Raw genomic sequence first — 16,032 nt, forward strand, 5'->3', positions numbered from 1 at the left:
AGTTTGATCATATAAGATGTGCTTTTCTTTGAGAAGCAGTACCAGAATGTGATGCACAAATCATTACAACACGCGATTAAAATTTTCAAGATGGTTAGCAAGGACATAGTGCTGCTGGTTATTGGGATGTCTGGGTAGGTTTATTAAGTACATTTCCAGTTTAGTGATTAAAAACAATAAATACGCTGCACAGATTGTGCTTTAAAAAAATTTCAATTTATAAACCATTGGAATGACTTGCTTAGCCCCAGGTGGAGTATTGCGTCCATTTCTGGCACCACACTTCATTAAGAGGGTGCAGAAGAGATTGATTAGAACGGTATCAGGGATGAAAGACTCCAACTACATGGAGAGATTCGAGAAACTGGGATTGATCTCCGAAGAGCAGAGATTAAAAGATTTAATTAAGGTATCATGTTGCAGCTATATAAAATTTTGGTTAGGCCACATTTGGTGTAGTGTGTGCAGTTCTGGCCACCACATTATCAGAAGGACATGGAAGCTCTGGAGAGTGCACATAAGGTTCACCAGGATGTTTCTGGTATTGAGGGTGATGGCTATGAGGAGAGGTTGAATAAACTAGGATTGTTTTCACAATAAGACAGAGGCTGAGGAGAGACCTGATAGAGGTTCGATAAAATTATGAGAGGCATAGACAGGGTGGATAGTAAAGAGGCTTTTTCCAAGGGTGAAAGTGTCAATTACAAGGGGGGCACAAGTTCAAGGTGAGAGGGGGAAAGTTTAAGGGAGATGTGCAGGGTATGTTTTTCAAAGGGGTGGCACGTGGCGCAGTGGATAGCACTGGGACTGCGGCGCTGAGGACCCAGGTTCGAAACCTGGCCCTGGGTCACTGTCCGTGTGGTGTTTGCACATTCTCCCCATGTCTGCATGGGTTTCACCCCCACAACCGAAAGATGTGCAGGTTAGGTGGAATGGACACGCTAAATTGCCCGTTAATTAGGGGGGAAAAAAATAATTGGGCACTCTAAATTTTTTTTTAAAAGGGTAGGTTTTTCATGCAGAGAGTGGTGGGTGCCTGGAACACGCTGCCAGAGGACGTGGTGGAAGCAAGCACATTAGCAACATTTAAGAAGCATCTGGATGGGTATATGAATAGGGACGAAATAGAAGCATACAGACCAAGTAAGGGCAGAAGGATTTTCTTTTTAGTTAGGGAATCATGATCGGCACAGGCTTGGAGGGCCAAAGGGCCTGTTCCTGTGCTGACCTTTCTTTGTTCTTTGTATTCAAAATCATGAATGGTTATGGGGAGGCGGTGGTGTAGTAGTATCGTCACTGGACTAATTAACCAGAGATCCAGAGTAATGCTCTGGGAACTGTAGCCACCTAAAATGGCTGATTCCCGATTAATTTGGCCAAAACCCGATGTAAAATGGCTAACCGAAAAGGCTGACGGGAAAAGCAGCCAACAGGGCACAAACGGACAGCTGCAGACAAAACAGGATATTCGGCTTTGGGGAAGTCGGCCCAGATCGATACCTGCAACCATTAGCAGTTCATCAACCCAGCCATCTGCAGTTTAATCGGCTCTCCCTGGGAACAATTGCAACATATTAACATTTGAATGCTGATCCAGACCTCTCGGCGCCAGCAGTGGCCGAGACAAAGAAAGGTGTACGACCACCCCCCGATCAAGGAATCGCCCCATTATTGGAGCACATCGAACCAAGTGATTGGGACCAAGTCCAATCACTTGGACCCAGGGTCAAGGTCCGCCCCGAGAGGAGGGAATCCCCATGGAACTATAAAGATAAGGGCCAAGTTCAGATCGACCCTTCTCTCCCTTCTTCTCCTGCTCGCAACCGTCGCAAGAACAATCGACCAGCAACCGTAAGTTTGACTCCAACGATCGCTACCCGATAGAGACTCCTAGCCATCGACCTGTATCAGCCTTTGAATCCCGCAGGCCAGACACAATTCGATAAGCCATTCGTTTCCCTGACCTGGTGGGCCATTCCCAAAAGTTAAGTATTGGCCAGTAGTGGTAGGTAGTAGTCTAGAAAGTAGCATTATTGTATAAGTATTTATTGCTGTATATAATAAATGATCGTTGTTTTAACTCTTACTAAGCAGTGTGCTGTCTTATTAATCATAACTAGAGCTTGAACCACGTGGCGGTATCAGAAAGATACCTGGCGACTCGTGAGTAAAGGTGACAGAATTAGAGCTAATAAAACTAAGGCTAATAAGAGCAACAGAACCCAGGTACAAATTCCGCTACTACAGATGGTGAAATTTGAATTCAACAAAATTCTGGAATTAAAAAAAGTCTAATGATCACCATGAAACCATTGTTGATTGTCGTAAAAGCCGATCTGGTTCATTAATGTCCCTTAGGGAAGGGAATCTGCTGTCCTAAATAAATGCTGGCACAGCCTTTTCTTATGAACGAATAAAATAAAATAAACAAGTTGAGAAGGATTAGTAATCAGAGGAAACAAATTTAAGGTAACTGGGAAAAGAATGACACACAAGACGACATTTTTTAACAGCACGTTATGATGATTTGGAATGCACTGCCTGAAAGGATGTTGGAAACAGATTTAAGGAAGCAGATTCAGAATAATTTTAAAATGGATAAATACTTGAAAGAGAATATCGTGCACAGCAAAGTGAGAAAAACTAACTGGATAGTTATTTCAACGAGTTGGCACAGACATACGCAACAAATGTGCTGCATTATTCTATGTTGAGTATTTCGACTGCTACTACGAGAACATCTAAAAATAAGTAGATATTTCAGGATCTTGCAGTTTGTTAACTGAACAATTTGAAAATATATAGAAATGTCTTTATATGTGACGATACATATACTCCAAATGAACATTTATATTCAAAGAAAATCAGTTTCATTGCTTTCTGCCACATGAGTGTTGCTAAATGGCACAAAAAATAGGAAACTCGGTGCCAATTCCTGGGCGGTTGTTGCGGGTATCGTCACAAGTGACTTAATTTGGACCATTTCTCCTCTCAAGGGCTTGTCCATTATGGGAAAGCAGTTCATGGCTAGTTGATTAGTTATTTTGTAACTTATGTGGGATCAACTCCAGTTCCCAAGTACGTGGAATAATTTATCAGCTACACTAGTCGTATAAATATCAACACCTCAGTCACGGGTAGTTTAGAACAACCATGCTGAGTAACTTAATCATGGCTTCCAGAGGCAGAATCAACAGGAACTGCTGTATTTAAATACATTTCTATATTAACTATATTGAAACTTTTGCACTATTTAATCAAACCTTTGGTGTAGCTAAATTCTTTCGTGGCATTTTTCTAGAGTCTATGGCAGTGAGTTTTCCTTTTGAAGAGAGAGTGCAGCATCAGCTATCGCACATACAAGAATCTCTAAAAGGTCAGAAACAATCATTTCACTAAAGCAAACAGAACTGGGACAATCTCACAATCACTAACAGGAACTACACTATCATACTAAAATCTGAAACAAAGATAAAGAAATGCTAGAACTGTACAACAGATCCAACCTCATCTGAAACAAACAGTTAGATCAAAATTTCAGGGATAATTCTTCACCTGACCCTTCAATAGAAATGACAGGGACAGGAAAAAGTTTGCAATAATTATAATTTGAACTTTAAAAAAAATTGATGACAGCAGCCACTCTGTCAGAAGATGATAGGTCCAGAAAATTTAAATGTATCATTTCCCCACCTTTCTCATTCCTTTGGTTGTTGTTCACCGACATAAAGTAGTAAATGGAGGATAAACTGAGCCATGGGTTTGCTCTCAATCAATGTTGGTGCCAGTTTAACTGGGTGGTTGAAACGCATTGATTGGATGATGTACATCATTTATTTCTCAAGTGGCCTGGCTACGACCAGGTTAAAAACTCAGCTGAACAAAACAGGCAGTCAAATCCTGGGATTCAAATCCACTGCCATCTGAAGATGAGATAAATCTCTTCACTTCTTACCCTATTTCTCACTCTCTCATGCACGCGCACACAATAAGTCTTACGTCTGATCCTTCTGCATTGAAATGGTCCAGTGCTTGCTTTCTCAGCTCTCCCTTAATAGATCCATCCAGTCGCTGTAACAGAAAGACCAATCACCATTATTGTACGGCATGTCAGAGTGAAATGCAGAAATGAATCCTAAACAAACTGTATCCTTCAGATTTGTCTTTTGCCAATGAACTCATATTCTACATTATAATGAATCGCCTAAGTGAAAGATGAGATACTAGTTTAGACTTCAGCTGGAATAGTGTGTACAGTTCGGAGCGCCACACTATAGGAAGGATGTGAACGTGTTGGAGAGTGCAGAAGAGGTTTACAATAATGGTTCCAGGGATGAGAAACTTCAGTTATGCCGATAGATTGGAGAGGTTGGGACTGTTCTGCTTGGAAAGAAGAAGGCTAAAAGGAGATTTTATAGAGATGTTCAAAACCATGCAGGGCTAGACAGAGTAGATAGGGAGAAACTGTTCCTGCTTGTAAAAGGATCAAGAACAACAGGACACAGATTTAAAGTGATTTGCAAATGAAACAAATTTCATGTGAGAAAGAGTGGTTTTGATCTGGAAATCACTGCCTGGAAGTGTGCTGGAGACAGGTTCAATCGAGGCATTCAAGACCGCATTAGATGATTACTTGAATAGAAACAATGTGCAGGGGTACGGGGGGGGTGGTTTGGCCAACCTCAACTTCAGGAGTCGTTCCCTATTACTGACGTTCCCCATTCCTGATACAATTCTTGCAAATCTCCTCTGTGGCTCACGTTACCACACTTCAAAAGTACTTCAATGGCTGTAAAGCACTTTCAAGCATCCTGTGATCATACAAGGAGCTAATTAAATGCAAGTCTTTCTTTTTTGACATTCTTCCCAAAATTAGGCTCCCAGAATTGGGGACATTATTTCTTTTCGCAGCACTCCAAATCTTCCCCTCCCAACAGCAACAATGCCAACCATTGGAAAATCCTGTCTTCTATTGAACTCAGCTTTAAAAATATTCAATGACCCAGCCTCCACAGAATTATGACTCTGAGAGAAAAAAGTTCTAATCTCCCGACTTAAATGGGACTCTCCTCATTTTTGAACCGTGGCCCCTAGTTCTCATCTCCATCAGGGAAAATATTCTTTCAGCATCCATCCTGTCAAGTACCCTCAGGATCTTATATGTTTCAATAAGATCACCTCTCATTCTACTAAATTCCAATGGATACAGGACCAACCTTTCCTCATAAGATAACCCATTCACCCACAGGAATCAGTTGAGCGAACCGTCTCTGAATTGCTTCCAATACAAATATGTCCTTCCTTAAGTGAAGAGACCAAAACTATATACAGTTCTCCAGATGTGGTCTGACCAATGGCCTGTACAATTGTAGCAAAGCTTCCTTTCTTTTATATTCAATTCCCCTTGCATAAACAATATTTTATTTGCCTTCCTGATCAACTACTGTACCTGCATACTAATTTTTTAAGATTCTTGTACCTGGTCACACAGATTCCTCTGTCCTGGAGAGTTTTGTTTTTCTATTCTTTAGCAAGATTCTTCTGAGCAAGATGGCGCCGGAGTGTGGCAACTCTCTGCAAGCTCTCTCACACAGATCCTTTTCTTACATCTTCTATAACAGTACTAATCTCCTGTACCTTAATTCTAACACTAACGCTATCACGAACTTTTCTCTTTTATCTTCTCTTGCAAGTTTGAAGACATGGTGTCCCTGGTGTTGCCCTTCCACATATTTTTTCTTCTTGTACTAAATGGTCTGTTTGAGCTGCTTGCAGAAAAACACTTTTCACTGTACCGCTGTACACGTGACAATAAACAAATCCAATCCAATCCTGCCAAAGTGGACGAGTCCACATTTCCCATGTTATATTCCATCTGAAAATATTCTGCTCATTCAGTTAACCTACATAAATTCTTTTGTAAACTCTTTACATCCTCCTCACAATTTACTTTCCAGCCTAGAATTCATCATCAACAAATTCAGCAACCACATATTCAGTCCCTTCATCCAAGTCATTAATACAGACTGCAAAAGGTTAAGGCCCCAGCACTGATCCCTGTGGCACTCCACTAGTTACAACTTGCCAACCCGAATATGACATTTATCCATGTCTTTGCTGCCTGTTAGTTGACCAATCCTTTATCCATCCAGCTGTTACTTTGCGTCGTAATCTTTGATGTGGTACCTTATCAAACGCCTTTGGGAAATCCAGGTACACCACAAATACAGTTGCCCTTTATCCTCGTAACCCAAAGAACTCTGATAAGTTAGTTCAACTTGATTGCCCTTTCACAAAACCATGTTGACTCTGCCTGACTGCTTTAAGATTTTCTAAGTGCCCTGCTATAACCTCCTTGATAATTAGATTCTAGTATTTTCCCTATGACAGATATTAAGCTAAGCGGACGGTAGTTACCTTCTTTCTGTCTCCCTCCCTTCTCAAATAGAGGGATTAGGTTTGCTATTTTCCAATCTAATGGGAGCGTTCTAGAATCTGGGGAATTTTGGAAAATTACAGCCAATGCATTTACTATAGCCGCAGATACTTCTTTTAGAACCCTAGGTAGCAGATAATGACTTGTCAATTTTTAGATCTGAAGAGTCCAATGGACTCAAACGCGAACTCTGTTTCGCTGTGCACAGATGCTACCAAACCAACTGAGTTTTTCTAAAATTTTCTGTTTGTGGGCATCCGCAGTATTTTGCTTTTACTTCAGTTCTAATAGTTTTCTCAATGCCCTTTCCAAGGTGATTATAATTGTCTTGAGCTTTTCCTGAGTATTTCTGGGATTCCCGTACCAGCCTCCCCGAAAAGGCGCTGGAATATGGCGACTAGGGGCTTTTAGCAGTAACTTCATTGAAGCCTGCTCGTGACAATAAGCGATTTTCATTTCATTTCATTCATGTTGGCCGGGATTCTCCCGCAATTGGCGGGACGGCCTGATGCCGGCGCCAAGAACGGCGCGAACCACTCTGGCGTCGGGCCGACCGGAAGGTGCGGAATTCTGATCACGGCCGCTTGGCCCATTGGGGCTGCCAACAGCCCCCGACCGGCATGGCATAAACCCCGCCCCCGCCCGAAAACCAGAGCGGGATTCACGTCGCGCCCCCCCCCCCCCCCCCCGGGATTCTCCGACCCAGCCCCGGGGGTGGGGGGTGGGGGGGGGGGGGGGGGGGGAGAGAGAAGAGAGTCGGAGAATCACGCCCGTTGTGAATTTTCTACAATGAAAACAAACACAAAATCTCTGTTCGATGTTTCCATCTTTTCTTTATGTCTCATTATTAATTCCACTTTCTAGAGGACCCATGCTCACTTTAATTACTCCTTTCTTTTTTAAATGCGTGTAGGTATTCTTGCTATTTGTTTTTATATTTCTAGCTAGATTTCTCTCATACGCTCGCTGTTCAGGCATCCTTTGCTGGTTTTAAATTTCTGTCCAAGCTTCTGACCTACCACTAATCTTCACAGAATTGTATGCTTTCTCATTCAATTTATACTATGTTTAACTTCTTTTGGTAACTGCAGATGGTGCCTCCATCTCCTAAAGTCTTTCTTTCTCATTAAAATGTATCTTTGTTAGGTATTATGAAATATCTCCTTTATTTTTTAATATATTTTATTCAAGTTTTTTGGCCAACATAACAATACGTAGTGTTTCTTTAACACAACAATAAAGCAATATAAATAACCGTGGCCAGTTTTAAACAAATAAATAAGTAATATATAAACAAAAACAAAAACACTAAATGGCAACTGCCTTGTCCAAAATAAATACTCTCCAAAAATACAATCCAACAATCCAATATACAATTACATATACCAAATACCTATACATATACAATAACATCCCTGAGAGTCCGTCCGATTCCTCCCCCCCGCCCCTCCCCGCTGGGTTGCTGCTGTTGTCTACTTCTTTTCCGTTCCCTCTATCTTTCTGTGAGGTAGTCGACGAACGGTTGCCACCGCCTGGTGAACCCCTGAGCCGAACCCCTTAACACGAACTTAATCCGTTCTAACTTTATAAACCCTGCCATATCGTTTATCCAGGTCTCCACACCCGGGGATTTGGCTTCCTTCCACATTAACAATATCCTGCGCCGGGCTACAAGGGACGCAAAGGCCAACACGTCAGCCTCTCTCGCCTCCTGCACTCCCGGCTCTTCTGCAACCCCAAATATAACCAACCCCCAGCTTGGGAAATATCTCCTTTATGTCTGCTACTGCATCGCTAATGACTCACTGCTTAACTTAATTTCCCAGTTCACGTTAGCCAGCTCTGACTCCATGCCTTTAAGTTTAAAACTTTGGTCTTCGTCAGACCAACTCTTCTCTCCCTCACACTATGCGAAATGCAATAATGTTATGATCACCTTAAGGCTCCTTTACTATAAGGTTATTAATTAATCCCGTTTCATTGCAGACTGTCAGGTCTACAATAGCCTGCTCTCCAGCTGGTTCTAGAATGTGCTGCTCTAAGGAATTGTCCCAAAACACTATGAACTCATCTTCCAAGCTATCTTTGCCAATCTTATTAATTGAATCCACACCAAGATTGAAATCATCCACGATTATTGCAGTGCCTTTCTTACAAGCCCCTATCAATTCTTCCTGTATACCCCGTCCAATGATGTGCAGGTTAGGTGGATTGCCATGCTAAATTGTCCCCTTGTGCCCAAAGGGTTAGGTAGCGTTACGGGGTTAGGGCGGGGAAGTGGGCCTAGGTTAGGGTGCTCTTTTGGGGGTCGGGGGGGGGGGGGGGTCGGTGTGGACTCAATGGGCTGAATGGCCTCCTTCTACACTATAGGGATTTCATGATCCAACACCATTGTTATTGTTAGCAGGCCTATAAACTACTCCCACAATTCTCTTCTTCCTTTTCTATTTTATTCCTACCCAAACCGATTCTACATCTTGATCTTGAGAACTAAGATCATCTTTCACTACTGTACTAATGTGATCCTTCATTAACGGAGCAAACCCACTGCCTTTTCCTAGTTTCCTGCTCTTCCAAAACGTTAAACCAGCATTCAACAAATTGTGAATGCACACATCCAAGTCTTTCTATTCAGTAGCCCTTAAAATTGTACCATCTAATTTATATTATCACTCAAGTCTTTCTTCCAAACTGCATCACTTCTCAACTCAAAAGGTGCTACTACAAAATGACTCTATTTTCTCCCCAACCAACACATCTACTTCTACCATGAAGAAGCAGAATAAATAGGCTACTCTCAATCCTTTCCAAATGTTGTGCTGTAACGAGCCACCCAGGTTACTGCAAGAGTAGCCCAGGGTTAATTTGCTTCCTCTGTGCAGAGGTATCGAACATCCACTCAGTTCAGAGCCCAGATGAGATCAAGCACACTCCATATGGTGAATCACAATGTCACCAAGACCTTCGTCAAAAATCTGTCTGCAAGCAGGTAACTCAGATTTCCAACAGTCATTCAGATTGTTGGATCTGTACAATAGAACTTTTGAAACTTCTTTCCAACCATGCTGTGATGTTTAAGGGCAGAACATCTTTTATCTGCCAATAGTTTCCCCATTTGCAAATTATTTTTGGATCCTACACTTCCTTGGTGCCTGCTCTTAGACCAACAATGTTGCATGCTGTAAGAGAATGTAGGAAACTCATCACTTGATTTTCACTCAGTTAAGAAAATGTTTGGCCTCCATTTAGAATCTAATCAATGCACTTGGTTAAGGTTAGGAACTCAGGGACTTCCGGGTGCGGCGATGACCAGCTAAGTCGCACGTTTCGGCAGCTCCCGGCGGAACGGACTTTTGGGCTCTCAATAAGAGCCCCAACGGCAATTTTAATGGCTAAAAGCACTGTGCGGTAAACCAGAAGGGAATCCCCCCTGGATATGGATGGAAAAAGGAGAGGAAAGTGGCCGGATTGCGGTGGATCCTTTAGAGCAGCGGCAAGGAAGGCAAGCAAAAACCAAGATGGCGTCGGAAGGTGGCAGTTTAATATGGGGCCCTGAACAACACAAGTTTTTGAAACGCTGCGTGGAAGAGCTTAAAAAGGAGAAGAAGAAGGAGCTGTTGGCCCCGATATTACAGGCGATTGAAGGGCTAAAAGATGAGCAAAAGACCCAGAAGCGGGAGCTTTGGGTCGTGAAGGCAACGTTGCAGAGAACGAGGACGATATACAGGGCCTGGTGGTGAAGACGGAGATGCACGAGGCACACCATAAACGATGTGTGGAAAGGCTGGAGGTGCTGGAGAATAATGCGAGGAGGAAGAATTTAAGGATTCTTGGTCTTCCTGAAGGTGCAGAAGGGGTGGACGTCGGGGCATATGTGAGCACGATGCTGCACTCGTTGATGGGATCGGAGGCCCCGACGGGTCCGCTGGAGGTGGAGGGAGCCTATCGAGTTATGGCGCGAAGACAGAGGGCTGGAGAAATTCCTCGAGCCATAGTGGTGAGATTCCTCCGTTTTAAGGACAGAGAGATGGTCTTAAGATGGGCAAAGAAAACTCGGAGCAGTAGATGGGAGAAAGCGGTGATCCACGTATATCAAGACTGGAGTGCGGAGGTGGCGAGAAGGAGGGCGAGCTTTAATCGGGCCAAGGCGGTGCTTCATAAAAAGAAGATCAAATTTGGAATGCTACAGCCGGCAAGACTGTGGGTCACATATCAAGGGAAGCACCACTACTTTGAAACGGCGGATGAGGCGTGGACATTTATTGTTGAAGAGAAATTGGAATGAGTGGGTTATTAAAAAGAACGTTCGAGACAAAGTGGTGGGGCGAATATGGGGGGCAAAGAGGGGGGGAAAAAAGGGGGGAGAGAGGATTTTTATGTTGTTAATCCTGCGACCCGGTAACTTTTCTCTCTTCCACAGGTTGTGGGGGAGGAAGGGAGGTGGAGGAGTTGGGGGCGTTGGCCATTGGGGGCGGGGCCAAAAGGGAAGCGCGGGCTTTGTTCCCGCACTATGATAATTATGGCGGGAATAGGGAAGCAGGAAGGAGGGGGCGTCGCACGGTGTGAGCCAAGGTCACGGGGGGAAGCAGAGGTCGGCCAGAGTATGCTGACTTCTGGGAGCAACATGGGGGGTGTAACTACGCTAGTGGGGGATCTAGCGGGGGGGGGGGGATTTACTGGGTTGCTGCTGCTGGGGAGAAGGGGGAGCTGGTATGGGGTGGGGTGGGCGGGGCACCGCCTGTGGGGGGGGGGGGGGGGGGGCACAGCTGCGTGGGAACCGGGTGAGGAGCTGGGTAAAAGGGGATGGCTAATCGACAAGGGGGGGGGGGGGGGGTAAAGAGCCCCCCAACCCGGCTGATCACGTGGAATGTGAGAGGGCTGAACGGGCCGATAAAGAGGGCACGGGTACTCGCACACCTAAAGAAACTTAAGGCAGATGTGGTTATGTTACAGGAGACGCATTTGAAACTGATAGACCAGGTTAGACTACGCAAAGGATGGGTGGGGCAGGTGTTTCATTCGGGGCTGGATGCGAAAAACAGGGGGGTGGCTATATTAGTGGGGGAGCGGGTAATGTTTGAGGCAAAGACCATAGTGGCGGATAGTGGGGGCAGATACGTGATGGTGATTGGCAAATTACAGGGGGGAGGCGGTGGTCTTAGTGAACGTATATGCCCCGAACTGGGATGATGCTAACTTTATGAGGCGCATGTTAGGACGTATCCCGGACCTAGAGGTGGAGAAGTTGGTAATGGGTGGAGATTTTAACACGGTGCTGGAACCAGGGCTGGACAGATCGAGGTCCAGGACTGGAAGGAGGCCGGCAGCAGCCAAGGTGCTTAAAGACTTTATGGAGCAGATGGGAGGAGTAGACCCATGGAGATTTAGTAGACCTAGGAATAAGGAGTTTTTGTTTTTCTCCTATGTCCACAAAGTTTATTCGCGAATAGACTTTTTTGTTTTGGGAAGGGCACTGATCCCGAAGGTGAGGGGGACGGAGTATACGGCCATAGCTATTTCGGATCACGCTCCACATTGGGTGGACTTGGAGATAGGGGAGGAAAAAGAAATGCGTCCGCCCTGGAGAATGGACATGGGACTAATGTCGGATGAGGGTGTGTGTCTAAGGGTGAGTGGGTGTATTGAAAAGTACTTGGAACTCAATGATAATGGGGAGGTCCAGGTGGGAGTGGTCTAGGAGGCGCTGAAGGCAGTGGTTAGAGGGGAGCTGATATCAATCAGGGCACATAAAGGAAAGCAGGAGAGTAGGGAACGGGAGCGGTTGCTGCAAGAACTTCTGAAGGTGGACAGGCAATATGCGGAGGCACCGGAGGAGGGACTGTACAGGGAAAGGCAAAGGCTACACGTAGAATTTGATTTGCTGACTATGGGTACTGCAGAGGCACAGTGGAGGAAGGCACAGGGTGTACAATACGAATATGGGGAGAAGGCGAGCAGGTTGCTGGCCCACCAATTGAGGAAAAGGGGAGCAGCGAGGGAAATAGGGGGAGTGAGGGATGAGGAGGGAGAGATGGAGCGGGGAGCGGAGAGAGTGAATGGAGTGTTCAAGGCATTCTATGAAAGATTATATGAAGCTAAGCCCCCGGATGGGAAGGAGAGAATGATGTGTTTTCTGGACCAGCTGGAATTTTCTACGGTGGAGGAGCAGGAGAGGGTGGGACTGGGAGCACAGATCGAAATGGAGGAAGTAGTGAAAGGAATTAGGAGCATGCAGGCGGGGAAGGCTCCGGGACCGGATGGATTCCCAGTTGAATTTTACAGGAAATACGTGGACCTGCTCGCCCCGCTACTGATGAGAACCTTTAATGAGGCGAGGGAAAGGGGACAGCTGCCCCCGACTATGTCAGAGGCAACGATATCGCTTCTCCTAAAGAAAGAAAAAGACCCGCTGCAATGCGGGTCCTATAGGCCTATTTCCCTCCTGAATGTAGACGCTAAGATTCTGGCCAAGGTAATGGCAATGAGGATAGAGGATTGTGTCCCGGGGGTGGTCCATGAGGACCAAACTGGGTTTGTGAAGGGGAGACAGCTGAATACGAATATACGGAGGCTGCTAGGGGTAATGATGATGCCCCCACCAGAGGGGGAAGCGGAGATAGTGGTGGCGATGGATGCCGAGAAAGCATTTGATAGAGTGGAGTGGGATTATTTGTGGGAGGTGTTGAGGAGATTTGGCTTTGGAGATGAGTATATTAGATGGGTACAGCTGCTGTATAGGGCCCCGATGGCGAGCGTGGTCACGAATGGACGGGGGTCTGCATATTTTCGGCTCCATAGAGGGACGAGGCAGGGATGTCCTCTGTCCCCATTATTGTTTGCACTGGCGATTGAGCCCCTGGCAATAGCACTGAGGGGTTCCAGGAAGTGGAGGGGAGTACTCAGGGGAGGAGAAGAACACCGGGTATCTCTGTATGCGGACGATTTGTTGTTGTATGTGGTGGACCCGGCGGAGGGGATGCCAGAGATAATGCGGATACTTGGGGAGTTTGGAGAATTTTCAGGATATAAACTGAATATGGGGAAAAGTGAGTTGTTTGTGGTGCATCCAGGGGGGCAGAGCAGAGAAATAGAGGACTTACCGCTGAGGAAGGTAACAAGGGACTTTCGCTACTTGGGGATCCAGATAGCCAAGAATTGGGGTACATTGCATAGGTTAAATTTAACGCGGTTGGTGGAACAGATGGAGGAGGACTTCAAGAGATGGGCCATGGTATCCCTGTCACTGGCAGGGAGGGTGCAGGCGGTTAAAATGGTGGTCCTCCCGAGATTCCTTTTTGTGTTTCAGTGCCTCCCGGTGGTCATCACGAAGGCTTTTTTCAGAAGGATTGAGAAGAATATCATGAGTTTTGTGTGGGCCGGGAAGACCCCGAGAGTGAGGAGGGGATTTTTGCAGCGTAGTAGGGATAGGGGGGGGGGGCTGGCACTACCGAGCCTAAGTGAGTACTCCTGGGCCGCCAATATCTCAATGGTATGTAAGTGGATGGGAGAAGAGGAGGGAGCGGCGTGGAAGAGATTGGAGAGGGCGTCCTGCAGGGGGACTAGCCTACAAGCTATGGTGACGGCGCCGTTGCCGTTCTCACCGAAGAAATACACCACAAGCCCGGTGGTGGTGGCTACTCTGAAAATCTGGGGGCAGTGGAGACGGCATAGGGGTAAGACGGGAGCCTCGGTGTGGTCCCCGATAAGAAATAACCATAGGTTTGCTCCGGGGAGAATGGATGGGGGATTTGGAACATGGCAAAGAGCAGGAGTAACACAATTGAGAGATCTGTTTGTAGATGGGACATTTGCAAGTCTGGGAGCGCTGACCGAAAAATACGGGTTGCCCCAAGGGAATGCATTCCGGTATATGCAACTGAGGGCTTTTGCGAGGCAACAGGTGAGGGAATTCCCGCAGCTCCCGACGCAGGAGGTGCAGGACAGAGTGATCTCAAAGACATGGGTGGGGGACGGTAAGGTATCAGACATATATAGGGAAATGAGGGACGAGGGGGAGATTATGGTAGATGAGCTGAAAGGGAAATGGGAAGAGGAGCTGGGGGAGGAGATTGAGTAGGGGCTCTGGGCTGATGCCCTAAGTAGGGTAAACTCATCGTCCTCGTGTGCCAGGCTAAGCCTGATACAATTTAAGGTGTTACACAGGGCGCATATGACTGGAGCACGGCTCAGTAAATTTTTTGGAGTAGAGGATAGGTGTGCGAGATGCTCGAGAAGCCCAGCGAATCACACCCACATGTTCTGGTCATGTCCGGCACTACAGGGGTTTTGGGTGGGGGTGACAAAGGTGCTTTCGAAGGTGGTGGGGGTCCAGGTCGAACCAAGTTGGGGGTTGGCTATATTCGGGGTTGCAGAGGAGCCGGGAGTGCAGGAGGCGAAAGAGGCTGATGTTTTGGCCTTTGCGTCCCTAGTAGCCCGGCGCAGGATACTGTTGATGTGGAAGGAAGCCAAGCCCCCGGGTGTGGAGACCTGGATAAATGACATGGCAGGGTTTATAAAGTTGGAACGGATTAAGTTCATCCTAAGGGGATCGGCTCAAGGGTTCACCAGGCGGTGGCAACCGTTCGTCAAATACCTCACAGAAAGATAGAGGGAATGGAAAAGAAGAAGACAGCAGCAGCAGCCGGGGGGGGGGGGGGGGGGGGGGGAAGAGAGGAACCAGAAGGACTCTCAGGGATGTTAGTGTATATGTAAAATATGTATAGGTTGTTGTTATAGGTAATTGTATATTGGACTGCTAAATTGTATTTTTGGAGAGTATTTATTTGGGACAAGGCAGTTGCCACTTAGTTTTGTTTTTTTAATTTTGATGTTGTTTATATATTATTTATTTCTTGCTTAAAACTGGCCATTGTTATTTATATTGTTATATTACTGTGTAAAGGATACACAATGTACTGTCATGGTTGGCCAAAAATTTTGAATAAAATTTATTTTAAAAAAAGGTTAGGAACTCAACAGAATGGGCTGAAGATTAAGAAATGAATCCTGTGTCCTTTCATTCCGAAAGCCATATACTGACACTCCACTATGCCGACGTGTTCTACTATCATTCATAAAAAAATGTGGTAGGACGTAACTGAAGAGAAGGTGCAAGAACAAATGCACTGCCATCTATGGCTGTGTGTAAATTTTTCTCAACACTTTGTAACTCCAGAGTGAGAATACGGACCTGGAAACAAAACTGTTTGCATTTCAAATATTCTGCTAGAATGTCCAGCATCCGAACCATCTGAGAGAAGATAAGAACTCGGTGGCCTCGCTCCTTTAGTCGACAAAGCAGCTTGTCCAACAGTATCAGCTTCCCACTATTACGGATCAAATGCTAGGAAAACAAGAAATCGGGGGGAAAAAATGACTCAGACAAAATAAGAGATCTACACACCTTTTCACAAACAATTAAATGCATAACCAATTGCACGATCTACAAAACAATGGTTAATTTCACAATGTCGTATCGCATTATAATTACATTCATTTCAAATTCATAAATGGGTGCTGTACAATTTCTTCTGCTAAAAGGGAAACCAATCATAACAATGCATACCACCATTCTGAACATCAATAAGCAAATCATG

At 45.5% G+C, this 16,032-nt stretch overlaps 1 protein-coding gene across 4 annotated transcripts in view; it reads right to left on the reverse strand.

The window, feature by feature from the left end:
- Positions 1 to 16,032, reverse strand: part of chd1 (chromodomain helicase DNA binding protein 1) — a 299,232-nt gene that overhangs the window by 64,659 nt on the left and 218,541 nt on the right. For all 4 annotated transcript variants that reach the window (XM_072516362.1, XM_072516363.1, XM_072516361.1 and 1 more), the window contains 2 exons: positions 15,627 to 15,779; positions 4,000 to 4,071 (listed from right to left, as the gene is read on the reverse strand). In XM_072516362.1, the coding sequence (XP_072372463.1) occupies positions 4,000 to 4,071; positions 15,627 to 15,779 (225 nt within the window). The remainder of the gene's footprint in view (positions 1 to 3,999; positions 4,072 to 15,626; positions 15,780 to 16,032) is intronic.

Source organism: Scyliorhinus torazame, chromosome 9 (assembly GCF_047496885.1).
Source record: "Scyliorhinus torazame isolate Kashiwa2021f chromosome 9, sScyTor2.1, whole genome shotgun sequence".
Lineage (NCBI taxonomy): Eukaryota > Metazoa > Chordata > Chondrichthyes > Carcharhiniformes > Scyliorhinidae > Scyliorhinus > Scyliorhinus torazame.